The 26,871-nt window shown below is 44.5% G+C and overlaps 1 protein-coding gene across 2 annotated transcripts in view; it reads left to right on the top strand.

Annotated features, from left to right (window-relative positions):
* The window catches only part of SMYD3 (SET and MYND domain containing 3), a 708,690-nt gene that overhangs the window by 583,256 nt on the left and 98,563 nt on the right, over window positions 1-26,871 (top strand). For both annotated transcript variants that reach the window (XM_082833475.1, XM_082833476.1), the window contains 2 exons: window positions 19,049-19,136; window positions 22,317-22,491. In XM_082833475.1, coding sequence (XP_082689601.1) covers window positions 19,049-19,136; window positions 22,317-22,491 — 263 coding nt within the window. The remainder of the gene's footprint in view (window positions 1-19,048; window positions 19,137-22,316; window positions 22,492-26,871) is intronic.

A 26,871-nucleotide genomic window follows, 5' to 3' on the forward strand; every position in this document is an offset into this window, starting at 1 on the left:
TCAGTGTCCTAGTTCTGCCTCGTGGAGCAGCGGAGAGTAAATAGCTTCCTTACATCACCCGCCTGAGTATTGGAGGCGGCGTAGCTTAGCAGAGAGCATTCAGGCCGTCAGTTATACAAGCAGGAGCTCAAGTCCGTGTCCACCACTTTCTAGCTCCTTGAACTTAAGGATGGTACTTCATCTTTCTCAGCTGCAGTCTTACCTATAAATTAGGGATTGAGTGGTTTTTACCTTATACCTTGTCAAAATGATTTAATGAGATAAAGCACTTCAAGTAACTAGTTCAATAAACCTCAATAAATGTTATTATTTTTTGAACCGTAGCTAGCTAGCTCTCTGAAATTCAGCCTCATCTGTAAAATAAGGAAAATAATTCCTACCAAGGAGTGGTTCAAAGTTAACATCAGTTAATCCTAAGACATGGTTGGTTGGTCACCGAGACAGGAATCTGGTTGCATGCAGATATACATGCATTCTCATCCTAACCAGGTTTCATTACCTTTTTCTAAAAACCACTTTATTGAAATACGACTGACATCCAAAAAGCTGTACATAGTTAACGTATACAACTTGATGAATTTGGAGATAAGTACGCACCCATGAAACTGTCACCACAATCTATGCTAGAAACATGTCCATCACCTCCAAAAGTTTCTTTCTACTGTCTTTATTAATATTAATTTTTTGTGATAAGAACACTTAACGTAAGATCTACCCTCTTAGCAAATTTTTAAGTCTACAATACAGTATTGTCAGTGATGGGCAGTATGCTGTAGAGTAGGTCTCCGATTTTTATTATCTTGCCCACAGAATATCGTGAAAGACTTTGTTAAATACTTGTTGAGGTAGAAATATGCGGTGTTAGTAATATTCACCCTGTGTACTTGCACAGTCACTATGAGAAGATGAGTGCAGACTGCTGGACTTGTTTTCGCTGCTCCCCTGCTGGTGTCCTCTAGTGGACAGCACTTTATCTTTTTAAGTCGCAGTAAGCCTTAGCCAGAGAAAGACACTGAGTTATCTGATTGGAGGAGGCTTCATTATGCAAACTTTTATGTTTTCTTGGAACCGTTATTTGCCACCACTTTGGGCTTCCGCTACCACTCCCTTTCTCTCATTCCTCAGAGGAATAATAATACTTTGATGACTATCTCTGCAAAGTTCTTTGATTACCCTGGGATATAGTTCGTCTAGAATTAAACATGTGAACTTTCCTGAAATACCTTGTTCTACTCTGTCCTGTTTGCGAATAATTTCTTTTGGGAGAAAGGAAAGGGAGAAAAATCAGAATCATGCAGCCCTGTTTTTTCTGTCGTCTGTTAACTTTGTACCACTTTGTACCCCAAGCAGCGAATCGCCTTCGTGCTTGCTTTCTGTTCACAGAGCCTGGAACCTTTTCTTAAAGCCGCAGTCATTCAGCATTACCTTCCTCACTGTCTTCTCATGGGTGACTGCTCCTCTCTCAAACTGTCTGGGGGTTGTGTGCTCTTGTCTGACCTTCTGTCATGATACAGCTTGTGTGTGTGTGTGTGTGTGTGTGTGTGTGTGTGTGTGTAGCGGTTACTGTGCTGAGCACTTTACACACGTTATATTTCATTTAGTCCTGATACCGACTCTGTGAGGTTGGTCCTCTAGTCCTGTTTCCTGTTGGGAAATGCTTAACGCCTATTTTAGCATCATGCTCTCAGATTTTGTTCTGGAAGGTGAACTGGCGCCATTGTGTGAGTAGAGCTGGATAAAGCAAACGGGAACTTAAATGACCGTCAAGAATTTTACAAGCTCGTAGTTTCCCAATAGTTTAATGACGACTCATCAAGACTATGGCTGCTTTGTTACAAAACAAAACAAAACAAAAATGCATTAAAAATGGGAGTGGGGCTTCCCTGGTGGCGTAGTGGTTGAGAGTCCGCCTGCCGATGCAGGGGACACAGGTTCGTGCCCCGGTCCGGGAAGATTCCACATGCCGCGGAGCAACTAAGCCCGTGCGCCACAACTACTGAGCCTGCACTCTACAGCCCGCAAGCCACAACTACTGAGCCCATGTGCCACAACCACTGAAGCCCGCCTGCCACAAGTACTGAAGCCTGTGTGCCTAGAGCTCATGCTCTGCAATAAGAGAAGCCACCGCGATGAGAAGCCCGCGGACTGCAACAAAGCGTAGCCCTCGCTCGCCACAACTAGAGAAAGCCTGCAGGCAGCAATGAAGACCCAATGCAGCCAAAAATAAACAAATAAATAAATAAATTTATTTTTAAAAAAGACAATCATAGTGCCCTGGACTTGGTCACTTTTTGTGTCTATTCTAAACAAACTTATCTGTGCAGAAGCAGAGAGCATGGGAGATGTAACTGTTGATTGAGTAGACCAGGAAAATAAGCCTAAACCATTAAACGCTTGCAGCAAGTCTTGCAAGAAAAGTGACAAGTAGGATCGAAGAGATTAGAGCCAATGACTGAGGCAGCAAAGACCAGGTGTGGTCCTTGGTCCTGACTGTGTGGTGGAATAACCTGGGGAACTTATAAAAAATGCAGACACCTGCCCGCCCCTGAGGGATTCTGCTATCATTTGCCCAGAGGAGACCTGGACCTCTGTATTTTAAAAAGTTCTTCAAGTGATTCTAAAAATATACCCACTGCATCAGACCCTGACAGCAGGGAAGAGAACCAAAGCTGGAGGAACAATAGGTGTGAGTTTGGAACAAAGTCAGAGACCTTGGTATCCCTTAAAGCACATTCCTGGTGCATCTGCTGTTTGTGCGTTATTGGTAGGATGTGTCAGGAAGTCAGCGCTCTGTAGCCTCCTAGAGTGAGCTAAGCCTCTGATAGATGTAAAATAGGCATATCCCAAAGAGTTCAGCTCCCGTTGGTGATGAAAATCAGGTTCTCTCATGTGTGAAGCTCTCTGAGTGAAGTTCTGTCTACACTTGTGCAGAGCAAGCAGGATTTTCATATTTGTCTACTTCCAGAAAAGAATTCCATGCATATTCTAATTGATGATGAGCATTGACTAATATTAGAATCTTACTTTCAAGTAATCTGGGAAGTTAAGCAAATAATAAAACAGAAATGTTAAAGGAAAACAGCTGGAGCTGTATACTTTGACCCACAGAGTATGACTCACAAAGAAAATGAAAACTGATTAAGAGGTAATGATTTTATAAATCCTCTGTGGCTGGCATCATTGCATTCCCTGGGGCAAGGGGTATGAAAAGAGAGAATTAGGCCATCTTGTACACCCAAAATGACATTTTGGACACCAGAAATTTGGTGGGGACCTTGTGAGACATCAGTGTACAGATTATACCTACACTATTTGGGGGCAGATTTGAGATTTGACGTTGACAACATGCCAGGCCCCCATGAAAGATGCCCATGGCTCAGTGAGTATTCTTTAGGAGCAGGAAGATTCTGAGTACACACTTGAGTGTGTGTCTCCAGTTCTCCCCAGGATTTCCAGCAGGCCCTCTGTGAAATCACTTGCCCCTTCCTGTACCTCTTTCTCTTCCTGTGAAGTGGGGACATCTCTGATCATCATCTGGTAATGTTTATGAAGCTCCATCAGACTTTGGTCTGGAAGGCTCTGTTAACAGTAATGCCTGCTTGGTTTCTGACAGGGTTACAAGAGAATGGAGGTGGAGGCAGGGCACCAAACATAGCCAGTGCTTTTATCTTTGACATTATAAAAAGGTCCCCTGGCTGAGGGCCAGACTGGAGTTTCCTGGAATATAAAATGCAGACGTGTGCTTTCTGTTGGTGGGGCGCCAGGGAACGCTCACCGAGCCCTCGGCCAGGACTTCACTTCCACGGCCTGCACAGTTGCCAGGAAGAGCATCTGAGTCCTGGTGACTTTGTGCAGGGTCTCTCATGGGTACGAGGTGGGGCCAAAAAAAGAGCTGAACCATGGAATTTGGTCACCTCCTCTCCCAGACCTTAGAAGGAGTGGTCTCCCTGCCAGACCCTCAGCTTATGAGTGATGCCCTCTGGAATGACCCTTCCCCCCTGCTCCCGCCAGCTTCCGGGAACAGAGCTCTGTGTGGATTAATTCACAGATGACAGAATTGTTTTAGAATAACTGGAGTAGCATCGGTGTTTCTCCTCTGAGAGACCAATGCAACCCTGAGCGCTTTCTATTTGAAAATATGACTGAGATATTAGAGATAATTCTTCCCTCAAACCGGGGCATATTTCTTTTGAACTTTTTGCCCATCTGGCACATGGTCTGTGGATTCCAGTGCTTCCTTACAAGGTATTGGTAAGAACTGGTGAAGGGCTGGTGCAAGCCAGCTATGAAAAGGTAGGGGAAGCTACAGAAATGGCCTTCGCTGGTGTTAAGGGACAGATTCTGATGTCACATTAAGTAATTTCCTTTGGTTACGCTTACGATTACCTCCTAAAAAAAGCACGTCTAGACTTCTGTCCAGGACTCATTATCTGAAATCGTTAGTGTGGACCCCAACTAAACTAGTAGTCCCTCAGTTTGAGACCACAGATTAAATAATCCGATGTGCTTGCTTTAGCAGATAAGCAAATACCATATTCTCGTGTGAGTTTGGAAAGTTGCCCACTCTAGTCATTATACATGCAAGCATTCGAGGAGATGTGTGGATTAAATAATCATTGTCAAGTTCTTTGGTTGGCAGAGTGCAGGACTGGGCTGGGTCTAGTCTTTGTTCAGTCCTCTGCCTACTCTCTCTGCTCTGACTGGTGTATTTTATACATGAGAAAAATCAGCTTAAAATAGAATGAAGGTGTTTGCAGTCTGTTGCACAACCACAGATTCCAGAGTCTCTCCCATCAGAATTTCAGGTCTCTCTTCGCGCACAGCAGACACTATATACACAGGTGACTAATGGAGTGGAAGGATTCGTTTCCATCTCCATGGTAACCTTAATCAGGTTCTCACCTGGGATAGCTGAGCCAGGAGGCATTGTTAGCCTACAGGGCGCACAGCAGGCCAGCAGCAGAGCTGGGCTTGGGGCTCCAGCCTCCTTATTTCCATTTCACGGTGCTGCCTGTCACACACTCCCATATGCCACAAGCAGAGAACCCACATCCTGCTGTTGTTCATCCTATTTATAAATGTCTCTGCAGGAACGACATCCAGGTCATGCTAACCGTCGCACTCAGAACACTGCCCCTTATACCTAACTTGAAACTGTTCTGCTGCGGTTCCAAGCACTTTCCTCTGTGTTTGCAGAGGAAAGTGAAAGCAGCTGTTCTCAAAGAAGGAACGATGAAGTGGACGCGTGAGAGGCAGGAGGAGATGAGGGCTGTGGTTTGCATCTCCATTAAAACAAAACCTGCCCTGAAATTTGGGGGTATACTTTGCCTTAATGAGGGTTGCCATTAGAACAATTTTTCCTGTAAAATATTTGCATTTTTCCTAGTCTCAAACCTTCCACCTTGTGGTGTTTACACAACAAGATCCGCAGGACTCTGCTGGAAGTTGCGACAAATTCTCCTTAAATGTGCTTCTGCAAACAGAGCCAGTAGCCTTCTGCTGCGTATAAGCCCATTCTGTATTCTCAGGAACATGTCTTTCTCGTGAAGGAGGGTGGTGGGAAGTGTCTGCTGCCTCAGCGTCTTCGTTTAATCTTCACCTGCCTTTGCATATCAGCCGGTCACGCTGACCCACACACTGTTGTACTAAAGGCAGATTTCCAGCAAACACCACGGACACGGATAGTCTTTCAAACTCCGCCGAGTGTGTGGATGCCAACTGCTTTTTATTTCCTCTACATGGACCTGATTTCATATAAGCAAATGAGCTTCATTCTCGAAGAAGGAGTTTTAGTCACTGCTTTGGGAATACCCAGCACAGAGGAAGGGGAGGTGTTGAGGTCGTAGCTGGGAAAGGCCTTTGATGGTTCTCAGTCACACTCAAGGCTTTGGTCACTTTCCTAGAATCCCTGAAGGGGCATTCCCCTTCCTGCTGGCAATTCTGTGTTCCTGGACATTTAACCTTGACCCCGCAGTTGGTTCCAGTGTATGGCCTTGTGGCAATCTGTAGTTGCAGTAGAGTCCTGAGGAGTCAAGTTCGATGGGCATTGACAAATGCTGACAGCTGCAGTGGGAACAGAAAGTTCAATGGTGGTGAAGAGAAACAGCACCGCTGGGGGCCCAGGTGGTTTCGTGAACCACCCCCGCCACAGCATCAGCACTTGTTTGGACTGGGCTTTAGTGCTGCGAGTTGCCCAAATGCTCCTCCCCGGATCCAAGGCAGTGACAGGATGGCTGTCTGGAGAAGGCTTGCCAGGCTGAGAAGAAGACATCTAGTCTGGGGTCAGCCAGCTCGGGGGCTGCGAGGGGGCAGGAGGTTGGAGCTTCCTTCGAGCTCTTGGAGACCAGTTTTGAGCCCTGCTGTAGACTGTGCACATCACTCGCAGGCATTGAGATTTCACCATTTTATGAAGTAGGTGAAAGGAAGAACCTTTGCAAGGTGATTGCCCTCCGTCTGCATCTGGATGGCATCCATCTGCATCAGTGTGACCCATTGCTACAGTTATCACGGAGCCCAGTGGAAGGTACGCGACAGATCGTGCCTGTGAAGACTGGAGGGTTTTCGTGCGCGAGAGAAGTTTGTCTGGATGACTCGGTTGAGGAAGAGCCTTCCAGGCAGGGGGAATGAAATATGCAGAGATGCAGGGCATGGCCGAGTGGTTCTTGATTACGTTGTAATTTGCTCCTCTTCCTAATATTAGGATGAGCCTGTTTTTCTCCCTCCCACCAAACAAAGCAGACTCCAGTCAGACCCCTGCCCTCTAGGATGGTTATTGAAAACTCGGACCACTATGCCGTTCATGACATTAGTGCTTCTAGAGGGTGCAAAGGTAATGGGTTAGAAAGTGCATCTATGCAGAATTATTACTGCTGAAAATCTTAGCTTCAGGGAGGTTAATTATCTGGCCAAGATCACACGGCTATGGAGCAGAGATTCACTTTAGGACCAAATCCAGTGTTCCTTTCACTAAGTTCTAATTATTGTGTACCGTTGCTTAATTGCCAAGTAGAACATTCTGCAAGTTGTACCTGCTTCCTTGAGAGAACATTCTTCTTCCCTGTCCATAATGCCCCTTGATTGGTTTGTGGTTGATATAATAGTGAATGCTCTATTTTTAACCACTGTTTTTTCCACTTTGTGGAAGAGCCGCTTTCCCCCTCAAGTTCAATCTGAAATGTTTTCAGTTTTTTCCAGAGGAGGTGGAAATTGGTCCCAGCAGAGATGTTTCCTGTGAATCACAAGGTTTCAATGATGTTGTATATTAATCTGTTAGTTCCCGGTGTATTATCCATGAACTAGAGTACCTCGGTCAAAAGCACTGCAAATTGTACTTCGTTTGCCTCATAATTTTGAATTTCAGGACTTCCCCATCTCTCTCTGAAGTGCAGACACTATATTTGAACCTCATTTTGCTTTAGAAACAGAACGAAACAAAACACAAAAAAACCTCCTTTTAAGACACTAGAATTATTGAATTACTGGAGAAGTTTATGTGTTCAGTAATTTTATTTCCTAGCCTGTACTCATCTCTCTCCAATCCAATCTAATTAGAGTTTGCATGAGGATTGGGTAACAGGAAGTACTGGAAAGCAGATTGCCTTTCTCCTTTTCCTCTTAATGTGAACCATCTGAAATTAACCCAGTGCAAGAGTTTCAACATCAAACACTCGTGAGCCAAGTGAACACATCTGTTTAAGTGTTCCAGATGCAAAGTAGATCTGGATGGCTGCATCTGATGTTTGAGCCTGACAGAGCCACTGGTCACTTTCCCAAGGATGTGGTCAACCAGTCTTGCTGGATTCCAACCTTGCCCTATTGAAGAAACTCAGATTTCTAATTCTAACAATAACCACTGGCACCTGGCAGGGATGCTTCTACTTTGAAACCTAGAAGAAGCATTTGACCAATTGAATGTAATTGTGTGGACGGACACCCTTTGACGTAGTGGAGTATCTCATATCATCTGGTACCTATTTTTTACTCTTAAGGGAATAAAGTTAGAGTATTTATTTAGCAGCCATGTATGGGGGAACTTAGATGGCCTCACTGATCCATCCACGGGTAGTTGGGGGCAGGGACCTCTGCCAGGTGTGTGGCAGGAAGCTCAGGATGATGTTGGAGATAGAAGCCAGGGGAGTGAACAGAGCTCCCTCCCAGGCAGCCTTGATGCTGCTGTCCCACAGCACGGGTCCTGAGCTTGCGTGGGATTTCTTATGCTGTGGGTAGCAGTCACCTTTAGGTTCTAGACCAGTATCTGAGCATTTGGTAAATACCAACAGTTACATTGAGAACACATCATTTTCCAACATAATCATGATATAGTAATATTAGAAACAAGACAGGAGTATGGAGTGAAGAGAACAATCTTCTGTTTCCTTGGCTGAGATTGTCTTTGTTGTTGTGGAATTAAGGTATTTTATTCTTACAGTACTGTTACCTATGGATTGTAGAAGATCACTCCTCTGCCTACGTTCACCTACTCTGTCCCCAAACATTTACTGAATAACTTACCATGATGGCACTGGGAATAGTTCTGATTAAGGTGGTCCCTCAAGGAGTTCTGAGCTAGTTGAGGAAACAGTAGATCATTAAGGACAGCTTGGTGCTAAGAGAGAGGTTTGCAGAGTGGCTATGGTGGCTCAGGAGGGCGGATAGACAACATTTCCTGATCGAGAACATTCAACACTGTGTCCAAAAGGGACAAATGGGAAGGAAGCGGGAGAAATGACTGGAAATAGAGATCCAAGAAAAGAGCAGGAAACTGCAATCCTAGTCCTGACAGAATCCAGAGGGAAAGGATTGCACTTGGAAGAATAGGTGTATTGGCAGTAAGATGGAGCTGGGGATGGGTCAGACTCAGGCAGGGCGGGGGGCTGCGAGAGGAAAGAAAGGGGGCGAATGAGAAGGAATCAAGTGTCAAGAGCAATGACTGCAGTTGTGGGCAGTTTGCACCTGGCCACAGGGGGGTGGGACAGGTAGAGGAGCTTGAGTGGTCGAAGGGAGAAGGGAGACTCCTTCCTGCCAAGATTCTGAGAACAGCTTGCACAGTCCTGCCTTAGATGAGCTACTTCCATGTGTTTGTTGTTTAAAATGAAGCCACACTTTTTAAGGACTCTACTGGAGCTGTGCGAGGGAGTGATCACCAGAAGTAGAGCCGAACTAGCTGTGCACTGCTCCAGGCTCAAGTGGCCATGAGACCACCTTCTCATTTTACCAGTGGGGAAGCTGAGGACAGACAAAGGAGGCCTTGCCAGGGACACACAGAGCTCAGGACAGAGGTGCTGTTGTTGGTTCCTCATTCTCTTCATCATTTCCCAGCAGAGTGAACCTTCTCAGGAACCCTTCTGCTTAGAGTCCAAATTATTTTGATCGTTTGTAGAAAACTCAGCAATAGTACATTTTATTTTATATATATAATGTTCTCCCCCTACTGAAAACAAATTTCAGGACTCACCTATTCAAGCTCCTTTTACGTAGTAAAGCTGAAGTTCAAAAAGCAATTCTTTCCCTAAATGATAGCAAGCATCTTGGATACGTTTGGATAAGAAAAAATGAAATAAATTTACTAATTTCATACGTCAGGGACTGTGAAAAAGAGCACACTCATTTACTCTTATATTTGCAAATTGAAAAATTAGAAGATTTAATTTATGCTTCCCTAAGTAGTTTCTCTGTTTGTGTATATATATTACACACACACGCACACACACACACACACACACACACACACACACACACACCCTGTGAATGGTCTCCCCTTACCTGGTTGGTGTGGGAAGAGGGGAGGTAGACCCCATTATAGGGACAGTTACAGAAGAGATGACAGAATGGGACGGGAGGGTCAGGACATGGCAGCGAGGTAAGGTGCGCTGGGAACCTGCGAGTGGAGACTATCGCCTTGGTGAAACACTCCTGGCGTGGGTGGCTAGCTGTGAGTGAATGTAGCTTTGTCTAGCTCCAGTATAAAGTGCTCCCAAGAGCTATTGTTTCTGAATGTTTGGAAACAATTTCAAAGCTTGCCTGCTCTTCTGTTAAGTAAATAAAGCCTTAGGCTCAACCCCAAAAACAGCTAATTAGATAATGGTGGGGATTTCCTTGTGAATATAATTCCCATATGAAATTGCTCTGCCTTGGGCCATGGTCTCACTCCGCTTGGTGGAAGAATGCAAGTTCCACTGTGGGTTCCACGTCGGAGGATTTTATTGTCGTTTTCCAAGTGCTAAGACTAGGAAGATCATAGGGGCCATGAGTTGAGTATGTGTTGAACTTAACTGTCTCACGAACATGAGTTTCACCTTTCAAGCAAGCCTAGGAGAAAGACAAATTCAAATTCAACACGAAGACAGTAGAAAGAGCACGGGCTCCAGAGCCAGACAGACTTGAATTTGAATCTTACCCCTGGCAGTTAGGGGCAGAAGGACATTTGTAACCGTTACTTAAGCTTTAAGACCGTCTTGTGCCTCATTTGTTAATGGTAGGCATTGATGCCCTACAAGGATGTTGTGAGGAATCATTGAGATACATACACGGGTCATCCACATCATGATCAAATAAATGTCAGTTTCTTCTTCCAAATCCATTCTACAGACACTTAACTGAGCTTTTGTTACATACATGGTTCTGTGGTAGGTATCTGGGAGAGGTAGGATCAAAGAAGAATGAGACCTATATTACTGTTGAAATGGGGACAATATGACATGGCGCTCAGACGACAGCCCCGGACCTCTATCCACACCAGCCTCCTTGCTGTTCCTGGAACATGCAGGCCTGTTCCTGCCTCTGCACCTCAAGACTTGCTGTTCCCTCTTCCTAGAACTCTTACCTCTGCTCCTTCACCCCTTCACCTCTAAGTCATCTTCTCAGCTATGGCTTCCCCGATCGCGCTAAACTCCCTGGGACTAGTACTCCCCATCGCTCTTCCCTGTTTATTTGTTTTTCCCTCTGACAAATATAATTTGTGTGTGTGTGTGTGTGTCTGTGTCTGTGTGTGTGTTTTCTGTCAACCCATTCTCCTTCTCCCTCTTCAGCGTAAACGCTGTGACTGTCTGATGTCTTCACTGCTCTATCCTCAGTGCCTAGAACAATGCCCAGTTGGCACCCAGTAAATTTTAATTGAATAGATGAGTGATGGAATTAATTAACTTCAGGTACCAGGAGGGTCATGTACCAAGTCCCAGTGGCCAGAAGCGCAGAAGCACGTTAGGGACTGTATTAGTTTCCTATGGCAGCCGTAACAGTTGTCATAAAATTAGTGACTTAACACACACTTATTATCTACAGTGCTGGAGGTCAGAAGCCTCACACAGGCCTCGCTGGGCTAAAATCAAAGTCTTGCCAGGGCTATGTTCTTTCTGGAGGCTCCAGGAGAGAATCCGTTTCCCTGCCTTCTCCAGCTTCGGCAGGCTGCCTATACTCTTTCCTCTGTGGGTCCCTTCCTCTGTCTTCGAGGCCAGCAAAGGCAGGTTAAGTCCTCCTCACATCACATTGCTCTGACCTTCTCTTCTGCCTCCTTCCACTTTTAAGGAACCTTGTGATTCCACTGGGCCCACGTACGTAGTCCAGGACAGTCTCTTATTTTTTTTTTTTTTTTTTTTTTTTTTTTTGCGGTACGCGGGCCTCTCACTGTTGTGGCCTCTCCCGCTGCGGAGCATAGGTTCCAGACGCGCAGGCCCAGCGGCCATGGCTCACGGGCCCAGCCGCTCCGTGGCACGTGGGATCTTCCCGGACCGGGGCACGAACCCACGTCCCCTGCATCGGCAGGCGGACTCTCAACCGCTGCGCCACCAGGGAAGCCGCAGTCTCTTAATTTTAAGGTCAGCTCACCAACAGTCTGAATGCCACTGTCAACTTAATTCGCCTTTGCCATGTATGCTAACATATTCACAGGTTCTGGGGATCAGGACGTGGACATCTCTGGGGCTGCATGTGTCTGCCTACCATAGAGTCTAACAAGTGAGATATTTTGCCTAGAGCCAAAGGTTTGAGCTGCCAGTAGTGAAATATAAAACAAAAATTTAATCAAGAATGGCCATGGTTGTCAAGATTTTTTTTTTTACATCTTTTTTGGAGTATCATTGCTTTACAATGGTGTGTTAGTTTCTGCTGTATAACAAAGTGAATCAGCTATAAGTATACGTACATCCCCATATCCCCTCCCTCTTGCGTCTCCCTCCCACCCTCCCTGTCCCACCCCTCTAGGTGGTCACAAAGCACCGAGCTGATCTCCCTGTGCTATGCGGCTGCTTCCCACTATCTATTTTACGTTTGGTAGTGTATATATGTCAGTGCCACTCTCTCACTTCATCCCAGCTTACCCTTCCCCCTCCCCATGACCTCAAATCCATTCTCTACATCTGCATCTTTATTCCTGTCCAGCCCCTAGGTTCATCAGAACCTTTTTTTTTTTTTTTTAGATTCCATATATGTGTGTTAGCATACGGTATTTGTTTTTCTTTTTCTGACTTCACTCTATATGACAGACTCTAGGTCCGTCCACCTTACTACAAATAACTCAGTTTCATTTCTTTTTATGGCTGAGTAATATTCCATTGTATATATGTGCCACACCTTCTTTATCCATTCATCTGTCGATGGACACTTAGGTTGCTTCTGTGTCCTGGCTATTGTAAGTAGTGCTGCATTGAACATTGTGGTACACGTCTCTTTTTGAATTATGGTTTTCTCAGGGTGTATGCCCAGTAGTGGGATTGCTGGGTCATATGGTAGTTCTATTTTTAGTTTCTTAAGGAACCTGCATACTGTTCTCCATGGTGGCTGTATCAATTTACATTCCCAGAACAGTGCAAGAGGGTTCCCTTTTCTCCACAGCCTCTCCAGCATTTATTGTTTGTAGATTTTTTGAGGATGGCCATTCTGACTGGTGTGAGGTGATACCTCATTGTAATTTTGATTTTCATTTCTCTGATGATTAGTGATGTTGAGCATCCTTTTATGTGTTTCTTAGCAATCTGTGTATATCTTCTTTGAAGAAATATCTGTTTAGGGCTTCTGCCCATTTTTGGATTGGGTCGTTTGTTTTTTTGATATTGAGCTGCATTAGCTGCTTGTATATTTTGGAGATTAATCCTTTGTCAGTTGCTTCGTTTGCAAATATTTTCTCCCATTGTCTTTTCTTCTTCTTTATAGTTTCCTTTGCTGTGCAAAAGCTTTTAAGTTTAATTAGGTCCCATTTGTTTACTTTTGTTTTTATTTTCATTACTCTAGGAGGTGGGTCAAAAAGGATCTTGCTGTGATTTATGTCATAGAATGTTCTCCCTATGTCTTCCTCTAAGAGTTTTACAGTGTCTAGCCTTACATTTAGGTCTTTAATCCATTTGGAGTTTATTTTTGTGCACATGGTTAGGAATTGTTCTAATTTCATTCTTTTACATGTAGCTGTCCAGTTTTCCCAGCACCACTTATTGAAGAGGCTGTCTTTTCTCCACTGTATATTCTTGCCTCCTTTATCAAAGATAAGGTGCCCATATGTGCGTGAGTTTATCTCTGGGCTTTCTGTCTTGTTCCCTTGATCTATATTTCTGTTTTCGTGCCAGTACCGTACTGTCTTCATTACTGTAGCTTTGTAGTTTAGTCTGAAGTCAGCGAGCCTAATTCCTCCAGCTCCGTTTTTCTTTCTCAAGATTGCTTTGGCTCTTCGGGGTCTTTTGCGTTTCCATGCAAATTGTGGAAGTTTTTGTTCTAGTTCTGTGAAAAATGCCATTGGTAGTTTGACAGGGATTGCATTGAATCTGTAGATTGCTTTGGGTAGTATAGTAATTTACACAATGTTGATTGTGAAATCCAAGAACATGGTATATCTTTCCATCTGTTTGTATCATCTTTAATTTCTTTATTCAGTGTCTTATAGTTTTCTGTGCACAGGTCTTTTGTCTCCTTAGGTAGGTTTATTCCTAGGTATTTTATTCTTTTAGTTGCAGTGGTAAATGGGAGTGTTTCCTTCATTTCTCTTTCAGATTTTTCATTGTTAGTGTATAGGAATGCAAGAGATTTCTGTGCATTAATTTTGTATCCTGCTACTTTACCAAATTCATTGACTAGCATCTGGTAGCATCTTTAGGATTCTCTATGTGTAGTGTCATGTCATCTGCAAGCAGTGACAGTTTTACTTCTTTTCCGATTTGGATTCATTTTATTTCTTTTTCTTCTCTTATTGCCATGCTTAGGACTTCCAAAACTATGTTGAATAATAGTGGCGCGAGTGGGGAACTTTGTCTTCTTCCTGATCTTAGAAGAAATGGTTTCAGTTTTTCACCATTGAGAACAGTGTTGGCTGTGGGTTTGTCATATATGGCCTTTATTATGTTGAGGTACGTTCCCTCTATGCCTGCCTTCTGGAGGGTTTTTATCATAAATGGGTGTTGAATTTTGTCAAAAGCTTTTTCTGCATCTATTGAGATGATCATATGGTTTTTCTCCTTCAATTTGTTAATATGGTGTATCACATTGATTGATTTGCATATATTGAAGAATCCTTGCATTCCTGGGATAAACCCCACTTGATCATGGTGTATGATCCTTTTAATGTGCCATTGGATTCTGTTTGCTAGTATTTTGTTGAGGATTTTTGCATCTGTGTTCATCAGTGTTATTGGCTGTAGTTTTCTCTTTTTGTGGCATCTATGTCTGTTTTTGGTATCAGGGTGATGGTGGCCTCGTAGAATGAGTTTGGGAGTGTTCCTCCCTCTGCTATATTTTAGAAGAGTTTGAGCAGGATAGGTGTTAGCTCTTCTCTAAATGTTTGATTGAATTCGCCTGTGAAGCCATCTGGTCCTGGGCTTTGTTTGTCGGAAGATTTTTAATCACAGTTTCAATTTCATTGCTTGTGATTGATCTGTCTATATTTTCTATTTCTTCCTGGTTCAGTCTTGGAAGGTTGTGCTTTTCTGAGAATTTGTCCATTTCTTCCAGGTTGTCCATTTTATTGGCATAGAGTTGCTTGTAGTAATCTCTCATGATCCTTTGTATTTCTGCCATGTCAGTGGTTACTTCTCCTTTTTCATTTCTAATTCTGTTGATTTGAGTTTTCTCCCTTTTTTTTGTGATGAGTCTGGCTAATGGTTTATCAATTTTGTTTATCTTCTCAAAGAACCAGCTTTTAGTTTTAGTGATGTTTGCTATTGTTTCCTTCATTTCCTTTTCATTTATTTCTGATCTGATCTTTATGATTTCTTTCCTTCTGCTAACTTTGGGGTTATTTTTTCTTCTTTCTCTAGTTACTTTAGGTGTAAGGTTAGGTTGTTTATTTGAGATTTTTCTTGTTTCTTGAGGTAGGATTGTATTGCTATAAACTTCCCTCTTAGAACTGTTTTTGCTGCATCCCATAGGTTTTGGGTCGTCGTGTTTTCATTGTCTTTTGTTTCTAGGTATTTTTTGATTTCCTCTTTAATTTCTTCTGTGATCTTTTGGTTATGTAGTAATGTATTGTTTAGCCTCCATGTGTTTGTGTTTTTTTCAGTTTTTTTTTTCCGGTAATTGACATCTAGTCTCATAGCATTGTGGTTGGAAAAGATGCTTGATATGATTTCAATTTTCTTAAATTTACCAAGGCTTGGTTTGTGCCCCAAGATATGATCTGTCCTGGAGCTTGTTCCGTGAGCACTTGAGAAGAAAGTGTATTCTGTTGTTTTTTGGATGGAATGTCCTATAAATATCAATTAAGTCCATCTTGTCTAATGTGTCATTTAAAGCTTGTGTTTCCTTATTTATTTTCATTTTGGATGATCTCTCCATTGGTGAACATGAGGTGTTAACGTTCCCTACTGTTATTGTGTTACTGTCGATTTCCCCTTTTATGGCTTTTAGCATCTGGCTTATGTATTGAGGTGCTCCTGTGTTGGGTGCATAACTATTTACAATTGTTATATCTTCTTCTTGGATTGATCCCTTGATCATTATGTAGTGTCCTTCTTTGTCTCTTGTAATAGTCTTTATTTTAAAGTCTGTTTTGTTTGATATGAGAATTGCTGCTCCAGTTTGCTTTTGGCTTCCATTTGCATGGAATATCTTTTTCCGTCTCCTCACTTTCAGTCTGTATGTGTTCCTAGGTCTGAAGTGGGTCTCTTGTAGACAGCATATATACGGGTCTTGTTTTTGTATCCATTCAGCCAGTCTGTCTCTTTTGGTTGGAGCATTTAATCCATTTACATGGAAGGTAATTATCAATATGTATGTTCCTGTTACTGTTTTCTTAATTGTTTTGGGTTTGTTTATGTAGGACTTTTCCTTCTCTTGTGTTTCCTGCCTGGAGAAGTTCCTTTAGCATTTGTTGTAAAGCTGATTTGGTGGTGCTGAATTCTCTTAACTTTTGCTTGTCTTTAAAGGTTTTAATTTCTCTGTCGAATGGTTGTCAAGTTTTAATATGGGGGCTTCAACTGGGAGGCACTAGGAAGTTACTAAAGGCTTTTGTGATATGGTGGGACTGTGGCTTCAGGAGACGGAGATGGACTTAGAGCAGGTATTTGGAGGGAGATTGATGTTTAACCTTTTAAACGCAAGTGATTTTTATTTCCCTCTTATACACACAAAACACTAGGTTCTTACTTGGAATTTCCTAGAAGAAGTAGGGTCCACTTATGGTGTCTTTTTAAAAACCACCCTATTATATTACACATATGTACAACACGTGTACACAGAGACTCATAAAGCCCTGTCACACAGACACACTCACACAAATGCACACATTTCCTCCTACACACACCCACTGCCTCTCCCGTTCTTGAGATCTCTTTTCTGTGGTACTTGGTGGCCCTCCTTCTTTTCTGCCCTGGCACACTTGAGTGACATGTATCTTCCCACCAGTAACATAGGGCTTACTCTGGCAGTGGTTCTCACAGGGGTCATTCTATAAACCTCCCCTAGTAGGCATGTAAGAATCTCCAGGGAGATACATATAGTTTGAAAAAGTCTTCCCTCCCTCACCTTTACCATCACCCCACAGTGGCTGTGATTTGATATCACTTTCTAGAATGGTTCTTCTCCCTGACATCTCCTGAGAATCTAGTGGATATGGAACACCTGGTTTTGAGTAGAGTCTGATGAGAATTTCTTACCCTTTGGTTAGCCTCTTTAACGCAGTGCCATCCAGCAGAACTTCCTGTGATGATAGAACTGTTCTCTGTCTGCGCTGCCCAATATGGTAGCCACAGCCACACGTGGCTACTGAGCTCTTGAAATGTGGACATACAGGAAAAATAGAGGACTCAGTAGGAAGACAGACAATGAATAAATGGTAACTCCGACCTTCATTTTGAATTGCTTTTTAAGTTGTTTTGTTTTAGTTTTTGCAGAAGTCAGCATTGGTTCACGTGGGTGTAGTTACGCTCATCTTCTACCTAACTTCATTTTGATTGATAACTCAATATTTGATTGAAGTGTAGGGACTTCCCTGGGGGCGCAGTGGTTAAGAATCCGCCTGCCGATGCAGAGGACACGGGTTCGAGCCCTGGTCCAGGAAGATCCCACATGCCACGGGGTCACTAAGCCCGTGAGCCACAACTACTGAGCCCGCGTGCCACAACTACTGAAGCTCGTGCACCTAGAGCCTGTGCTCCGCAACAGGAGAAGCCACCGCAATGAGAAGCCCATGCCCCGCAACGAAGAGTAGCCCCCACTGGCCGCAACTAGAGAAAGCCCGCGTGCAGCAGTGAAGACCTGATGCAGCCAAAAATAAATAAATAAATAAATTTATTATTTTTTTTAAAGTGTTATCCATGGGTCTCCTGACAAATGATTCTTTCTCTTGCCTCTGTTCCCCTTCCTGATAAATACATACGTACATATATGTATATATGTAAGCTTTATTGAGATATAATTCACATATGGTACAATTCAATCAGTTAAAGTGTACAATTCAATAGCTTTTCATGTATTCAAAGAGTTATGGAATCACCAACATGATTGATTTTAGAAAATTTTTATCACCCCCATAAAACTCATTAGTAGTCACTCCCCCGTTCTCCCTACCCACCACCCCCTGCCCTAGCCATTTACTAATCTACTTTCCTGTCTCTATGGATTTATCTATTCTGAGCATTTCATATGGGTGGAATCATACAATATATGGTCCTTTATGACTGGCTTCTTTCACTAAGCATGATGTTTTTTAAGGTTCATCCATGTTGTAGCATGTATTAGTATTTCATTTCTTTTTTTTTTTAATTTATTTAATTTATTTATTTTTGGCTGCGTTGGGTCTTCCTTGCTGTGTGCGTGCTTTCTCTAGTTGCGGCGAGCGGGGGCTACTCTTCATTGAGGTGTGTGGGCTTCTCATTGCGTTGGCTTCTCTTGTTGCGTAGCACGGGCTCTAGGCATGTGGGCTTCCCTAGTTGTGGCTTGCGGGCTCTAGAGCGCAGACTCAGTAGTTGTGGCGCACGGGCTTCGTTGCTCCGTGGCATGTGGGAAGTTCCCAGACCAGGGCTTGAACCCTTGTCCCCTGCGTTGGCAGGCAGATTCTTAACCACTGTGCCACCAGGGAAGCCCAGTACTTCATTTCTTTTTATTGTCAACTAATATTCCATTGTATGGCTATACCACATTTTGTTTATCCATTCATTGGTTGATGGACATTTGGGTTGTTTCTACTTTATTTGCTATTATGAATAATGCTGCTGTGAACATTTATGCACAAGTTTTCATGTGAACATATATCTGCATTTTTATTGCATATCCATCTATGGAGTGGAATTATTGTATAGTAACTCTGTTTAACTTTTAGAATAACTGCCAAACTGTTTTCCAAAGTGGCTGCACCATTTTACATTCCTACCAGTAATGCATGAGGGTTCCAGTTTTTCCACAACCTTCCCAACATTTGTTATTATCTTTTTGATTAGAACCATCCTAGTTATGAAATGATATCTCCTTGTGGTTTTGATTTGCATTTCCCCGACGGCCAATAATATTGAGCATCTTTTCATGTGTTTATTGGCCATCTGTATATCTTCTCTGGAGAAATATCTATTCAGATCCTTTGCCCATTTTTTAATTGAGGAATTTGTCTTCCTCTGTTCTTTTCATTTGGCCTGAGCAGGATGCTGATATGCTAACTGGTGATGAACAAGTGTGGAAGGAAGTTCAAGAATCCCTGAAAAAAATCGAAGAACTGAAGGCACATTGGAGTATCCTTTTACCTGTGCATTGAGTTGTTTTGTAGGATTGCTTCCTTACTGGTTGGAGCCTAGTATTAATGAATCCATGTCCAGGGTTTGACCTCTCCACGAGCCAGAGAGCTTCATTCTGTTCCGTGGTCACAGGTTGCATCCCTGACCCCAGCCAACAATTTCAGTAATGGCTAAGGAAGACATGGTAAGGTCAGCATGAATTCCTCTCCACCATTAGATGATAATCCAAATTTATAGGCAGGATTAGTGGGACAGTAAGTGGTACTCTCTTTATATGTACAAGGTAGCAAATTTCTGGATTCCCTTCCTCCCGTAACCTACATCTCTAAAAAGTAGAACTTGGAATCCTTATAATTTAATGACTGTAGTCAACCATGACTGCAATGGCAATGGGAGTTGCTTCACAATACATTTTCTTGGCGTAAATAGTGAGGGGACCTCAGGAGGACCGTAAGCCCTGGAGGATTGTAAGAGCCCGTGGTCTTTCAGCCTCTGAGTCTCAAGGAGTTGATTAACTCCCAAGTGGATTCACTGTGTTCCCCTTTCTCTTTTCCCCCAGTCGTCTTATGGTCATGGAAAAGTCTGCAGAAAGGTGCCTGTTCTGTCATCCATAGTCTGTTCTCTTCGGGTGGGCTGTCTTCCCTGCTCCCCTCACTGGAGCAGAGTGACTTGTGGCAAACACCCAGAAAATGCAAATACAGGTCAGCATTAGCTTGGGAGAAAAGCCTCTTAGTTAAAATTATTCCATTTTTTTGCTCACTGATGTGTTTTACAGGAAAGGTTTGCCTTGTTTGCCAGGTGACTGCTGACAGTGTTTCGAAGGGAAGTTGTCATGTGGTCCCTCCCAGCTTGCTGGGGAAGAAGGTAGATGTATTCCTGTCAGCGGCTGCATCTGGTTTTTACTTCTAAGCCTTGTCACCTCAAACCTCTTTAAAATGAGTTGGAGCATATGTAAATGAACAGGCAAATAATTATGGAGGTCATGCAACATGATGTTAAAATAGAGTCAAAGTCTTGCCACGGAAATGTCTGGCATTGTGTAAGAGACAGGCATTCCTCCTGACGATCCGTCAAATATCTAATCCTAGGATGAAAAGCCACAGAGGCTAGCCTGACAGTCTGTTACGAAACCAGTGCGTTGCCTAAGATTCTGCTTCCCCCAGCCTCTGGGGGCCACATGCCGCAAACTTTAAACATGCACGTCAGGTGGATACCACACAAAGTCATCAAGTCACTTTTCTTCAATAAATGTGCCTCTTCCGAGACCAGAGGCAACTCCTCAGAGACAGGACTTGTCCTAAAATTACAGAGTGTTATGTACAGAAAGGCCCTCAGCCATGTGTTAGGGGGCCTGTAGTTCTAACCAGGAAGTCGGGCCTGTGGGGTAAGGTATCATGCCACCAGAGGCCCCCGCTGAGAGAAAAATATATTTCCTGCGAGGGTTACTTAAAATAGGAGCCCCCACTCACGCAAGTGGCTTGATTGGTTTATCAAAAGTGTTCACTGATGTGTTGGAAAGCAGTGCCCTGCGAGTCTGAACTGTGGAAAAGGTAGATTTTGCCGGAGGGAGGGCAAAGGACAGGTGGGCCATCTGTCCAGGACGGGGGATGCTGTGTTAGGACCTGAGGAAGAGGCTTTGAGTTGGAGGCGGGGCGGAGAGCCCTGGGCTGTGTGAGAGTTGGGCAGGGTGTGGGTGTATGGCGGGGAAATGCCACCAGCCTTACTCCACTGAACCGTCTTCCTTAAGCTGGTCACGCTCGGAGGTCATGACACAGTAAAAGGAGGTGGAAGGCACTGATATTTGTGCAGTATGATCTTGTGCAAGACACTAAATGTTCTCCCACTGTGTCCCAGGTACACAATTCTGCCTGGCTCAGGAGAGAAGACGTGAAGCGTTTTTAAAAACTTTACCTACGGTATCTTATTTAATTCTTACAGCGACATTAGGCATTTTTATTTCTGGCCTACTTCAAAGCACAGGTGACGTCCTCAGAACCTCAAATCTGACCAGTGACAGAACTAGCTTAGATTTAAATCCAGCTTTATCTGCGGTCCAACGCTATGCCATTTCTGTAAATCGGCAAACCTTGCGCCCTGTGGAATTCCAGCCTATGGAAGCAGATGAATTCGGAGCTACACAGGTTGAAGGTGAGAGAGGAGCCGGGGCCAGGCAGCCCCAGCCCAGCATCCTCCTAAGCCTCGGCCTTGCCTAACACAGCATCAAAGGGAAGAAACTGTGTCAGGTCCCTGGGGCCTGCCTTCTCTCCACCTGCAGCTGTGCTTCTGAGGGAGTTCACCTGAAGGACTCGAGGCGTGCTGCGTGCACCACGTCCTCAGTGCTCTGACTACCTTGTCAGTTTTAAAAAGTAAGGTCGCACTGGGCTCCATGAGAGTAAGTTATGGACTTCCGGTTAATCGAGAAGTCATTGTGGCTCCGAAGTGAATATCGGGTCTTCTCCCCCCCTTTTCAAAGCATCCTTTCCCCCTGCCTGCAATTTATGTACATAAGCCACATGTTCTTAATATTTATCTTTTACTTTGGGGGTTTTAAATAAGAATACCTTTATTTGATTAAGCATAGACTGGAATCACTTTTGTTTTATAATCAAAAACCTTAAATTTGAGATCCACTGGCAATGGATTTCTTTAAGTTGTTTCCCCTAGTGTGTGCCTGGGGTTGTGTTTTTGGTTTCTTATACGCCCAAGGTTCAAATGACACAGAAGCAAAAATGAGCTCCTCCTCTTTTAAAAGGAGCCTCTCTAAAGCTTCTTTCATTTCAGATCATTTTTGAAACAGAAACTAACAGAGTAAACAATTTTAAACTGAACTAACTTAGTCTTTAGCTCATTTAATAAACAGCTGCATTTATTTCATGGCTAGGTTTAAAGAGAATCCGTGTAGGAATAGGAAGGAAGAATGGTTCTCTGGAAATCTAAGCCCTCAAAGCACAGGCTTGGTTGGAAGATGGTTTGTTGATGTAAACAGAATTTCCTTCTCTGAGACGCCACTCACATGTTTTTGTTTCTCAAGTGTGTTTTCAGGCAGCCCATCTGTGCAAAATAATGGGCGCTTCCTTCCCTCCTGTGCCTGGGAGCTCTTCAGCCTTTTCAGAATCTCATTGTACTTTTGTTTTTCCCTGATGCAGACAGTGAATCCTTAACTAAGGTTAATAACAGAGTGGGAACAGGTTCTGGCCATGTGCCAGACGACCCTGAGCAGCAACGCAGAGCGGCTTCCTGATATCAACATCTACCAGCTGAAGGTGCTCGACTGTGCCATGGACGCCTGCATCAACCTCGGGCTGCTGGAGGAGGCGTTGTTCTACGGCATTCGGACCATGGAGCCGTACAGGTGAGTCCCGGGGAGGGGCTGAAGTAAGGGCTACCGTGTCTTGGCTTGGGGCAGAGGCTCGAGAGAGCCTGACATCATCCTGATCATTGCTGCTTTGTAAAAGCGTTCCATCTGCTTCTCACAGCGTGTGAAACCACACCTTCGTTCGTGTATGCGTTCGTTCTTCATTTGTAAAGTCCCTTCCGTGTGTCAGGCACTGTGGGTGTGCAGGGACTGATGAGATGCTGTCTGCACGTGGAGCTAGTGCTTGGAATAAGGTGCAATGCTCGCGATGGCAGAGGCAAGGACAGAGTTTGCGGGAGCAGAGAGGGGCTCGGCACAGACGTAGCCTGGGGGCTGCGGCCTGTGGCCTCAGCCCTGCTGATCTAGGTGAGGACGCCGGTGTGGGACCCTCCACCTGGCTGACAGCAGTGCTGGTTTCTTCCATTTCTCAGGGCTTTATGGTTCCTAGGGTGCCTTCATTCGAGCCCTCTGACCTCATAATCACCTTATGACCCAAGCAGGAGAGCAGGGGGACAGCCCTGCTCAAACATGTCATTGAGTCAGAGGAAGGAACTACTGGTAATGAATTGTTTCTTGACCGGCCTCAGCTCCTCCAGACCCGTGCGTGTTTTGCCCCTAGAGGTTCTGGTTACTCAGGGGAGCTTCCGGAGGGAGGGCAGTGTTGAAGTCTAGTGCTGAGAATTTGGTGCTGGTGGGTGTGGGACCCTAGTTTGCAGTGGGCTAAGAACATAAGTTTGGAAGATGAGATAGATCAGTCCAGAAGAAAGGGCAGAAGAAAGAGATGCATATACCATCATCTGAGGTTGGAATAGCCGCCTCCAGCACAGAACAAGGTCACTCACTGTGGGGAAGGTGCCCTGAAAGCATCTGGGACCTGGGGAGGCTGGGGGAGGCCCCTGCGGAGGAGGGGCACCATTCCAGGCAGATACTGAGTTTCCCAGCTCTGAAGACCGTGCAGACATGATGTCAGCCCTAAGGGGCTGAGCAGAGTGAAGATCCAGGTCTAGACCTATGCAACATGGGCAACAGGCAGAGGAGTGGTCCTCAGGGAAGGAGGGGAGGGAGGCAGAGCCCAGGGCGCCGCCTGTCCCCACTGAGGAAGAGCCTCAGAAGACACCGGAGCTGGGAAGTTACCAAGATCAACACGATAAGAACAGAAGCAAGTCCAGGGTCTGGGATATCAGTCCGGGCAAAGGGAGGAAGCCGGAAATGACACATTTGGTCAGGAAGCCAGGAGCACGGTGCAGACAGAGAAGGGCCTAAAGATGGCGTAGACCCACCAGCCAGGTGCATGGCAGAAGTCCATAGGCCAGCCACGGCACCAGGGTGACCCTGAGGGTGTTTTTCAGAGCTTCTCTAGGTGGTTTCTCCCGGTGCCTTGTGGTTGAACAGCTTCGGAATCCAGACTGTGAGTCAGCTTTAATCAAATTTATAAGAGATTGCCTTGAGGGCTGGGACTGTAGACTTTCCCATGAGCGTGAAACGTCTGTTAGGTATGATGAATCTTGTGGGTTCTCAGAAAATATGAATTGAATACAGAGAGATAAGCCTTCATTCGTTCTCTGTGTTGCAGTGAGAGGCAGGTTGGGCACGGTTGGCGTTACCCCTCTGAACTCAGGGCTCGGGCTCACGATGCCAAACCACAGGCTGCCCGGTGAGCGGATGGAATCCGGCCAGGAGACAAAGACGGAAAATCCTCTTTTCCAGACCCCCTCGGCGGCGGCTCGGCCCGCTGCCGTCTGGGGCTGGAAGTGCACTGAGCCCACCGCCCAGGCTCAGGAATATATGTTGGTCCCCCGGCTTCATTAGGAAAGCCGCATGCCTTTGAGGGAGCTTGTTCTCCGTGTACTTTTGAATCCGCTTTTCTCCATAGCCCCCAAGGCTTCCCTGAAGGACTTTCTTACCCCCTTTATTAACTGGCAGTTTCACTGACTTAAACTTGAATCAAACAAAGAAGCCTTTCTTGTAAGCGAGGCCAAGTCCACGGAATGTACTCCATGTTGTTTGGAATACTTTTGGTTATGTTTCCCTGGTGTTGGGCCGGTCACGATCTCTCTGTAAATGTACCCTCTGTTCTTACGCTGGGTGACACATTTCCAAGCTTCCCTCCGTTTCTCCTCCCTGGAGCTTATTAAGGAGTTGCTCTGTGGTGTTCTGTATTTCAAGAAATCGAATCTGCAATGATCCACTTCAAACGAGTGAGATCTGAACTATTTGCTTTCAAAGTTGTAGCAGAGAAAAGGGCTATCAGTAATCCAGACCAACAGAGTTAAGAGAAATGAGAGGGATGGATGCCGACAGACTTGGCCCTTTTGCCCTTCAGCTCAGGCAAAAGTGAAAATAAAGAACTAACGGGCCAGATGCCCTGCAAGCCCTTTAACAATCTTAGAGTGTGAGGTAGGAATCCCGAGGTGGGCAGTGGTTTTCACCCCGCAGGTGTGCACGAGGGAACTCACGCTGTGGGCCTCCCCCGTCTACACGGTCTCCCGGCAAATGCTTCGGGTGGGCTTTTTGTCCACCTGTAGCCAAGGACACGGGTAGTTAGGCATTGGTTACTGAGAGGTGACTGGATTGCCATCTGCCGTAACAGTTTTACAATGTTAATATACTGTTTTCAGCAACTAGATTGAGGTCAAGACTCTAGTGATGATTTTGTCACTGCTGACCTTGGCTAAATCTTAACTGCTGACCTTAGACGAGAAGGCGTCCATTATTCCATTTTTATCCAAATCACCGCATTGCCCTCGGCTCCCTTCTTGTCACTCCATCATTTATTTTTACTCGATAGAAGTTCCTTTTATGGTGCAACATAAAATATTAAGTTCTTTATGTTTCATAAAGCAATTTGGAATTAATTCACATACAACAAAATGTGCAGTCTTTAGTATTAACTCATAGTACTTCTCCTGAGAGTATCTATGTGTGTATCTGTGATTATATATGCAGTCATCTGTCTGTTAGCACTACCAACATTAAGTAATTTAAAGGTATTTCCCAAATTTTACTTAAAAATACAATTCAGTCAAATCTCAGCTGTAAGACGAATTGGGTTTCAAAAGTTAGTTTGCCAGTTGGTAGTTTAGGACTTGGGAAGCATTTTCTCATTGAAGAAGGTGTTACAGATCATGCTGGGGTCCCTGGACTAGCCCGTGAAAGTCTGCTCAGCATCGTCAATGTAGGCCGTACATTTTTTTAAAAAAAGGAGAAAGAAAAACAAAAACAAAACTGAACATAGTTTTAAAAACTAAGATTTAAATTATGTTGAATACAAATTAAAGTTGATTTTCTTTAGGAACCAGAGGCTGATACGGAGGTGCAGAGGCTTCTTAAGGCTTCGAGGAGGACTTTCAATATATTCACACGTTCTGTTAATTTTTTTTTAATATCCTTATTGGAGTATAATTGCTTTACAATGGTGTGTTAGTTTCTGCTGTATAACAAGGTGAATCAGCTATACGTATACATATATCCCCATATCCCCTCCCTCTTGCGTCTCCCTCCCACCCTCCCTATCCCACCCCTCTAGGTGGTCACAAAGCACTGAGCTGCTATGCGGCTGCTTCCCACTAGCTATCTACCTTACGTTTGGTAGTGTATATATGTCCATGCCACTCGCTCACTTCATCCCAGCTTGCCCTTCCCCCTCCCCATGACCTCAAGTCCATTTCAATATATTCACACGTTCTGGTAATTTTTGTTGTAAGAATAATACATACTCCTAGGAAAGGACATTTTCAAAACGACGGAAAGGTAAAAATCATCCTCATCTTTCACATCCTGTCCCACTCCCTAAAGATAGCCATGGTAAGTTTCTTTCTGAACTTTTCCATGTGTGAGGGACTCGTCTGAATATATTCCAAAGCCCCACTTTTCCCTCCTTCCCTCACTTTCTGTTTTCTTCTTGTCTTTCTTGGGGAGAGACTTGGTCCCAATCCTGATCCATTAAATATGCCCACTGGTGTGTGGTGGGTGGGGAAGGAAAGATGACAAGGAGAAAAGGGATGGAGAAGCCAAGAATTCTCCTTAGTGGGAGAGAGAAGGAAAAAATAGGGTCGCTCTCTGTCTCATGTTCCATAACTTGCTTTTTTCACTTTATGACAAAGTGTGGACATCTGTGCAGATCGACTCCTGCATGTCTACCTCATTCTTTCTTTTTTTTTTTTGCGGTACGCGGGCCACTCACTGTTGTGGCCCCTTCCGCCGCGGAGCACAGGCTCTGGACGCGCAGGCTCAGCGGCCATGGCTCACGGGCCCAGCCGCTCCGCGGCATGTGGGATCTTCCCGGACCGGGGCACGAACCCGTGTGCCCTGCATCTGCAGGCGGACTCTCAACCACTGCGCCACCAGGGAAGCCCTACCTCATTCCTTTTAACAGAT

The sequence above is a fragment of the Leucopleurus acutus genome, assembly GCF_964270905.1.
Source record: "Leucopleurus acutus genome assembly, chromosome: 2".
NCBI classification, from domain to species: domain Eukaryota; kingdom Metazoa; phylum Chordata; class Mammalia; order Artiodactyla; family Delphinidae; genus Leucopleurus; species Leucopleurus acutus.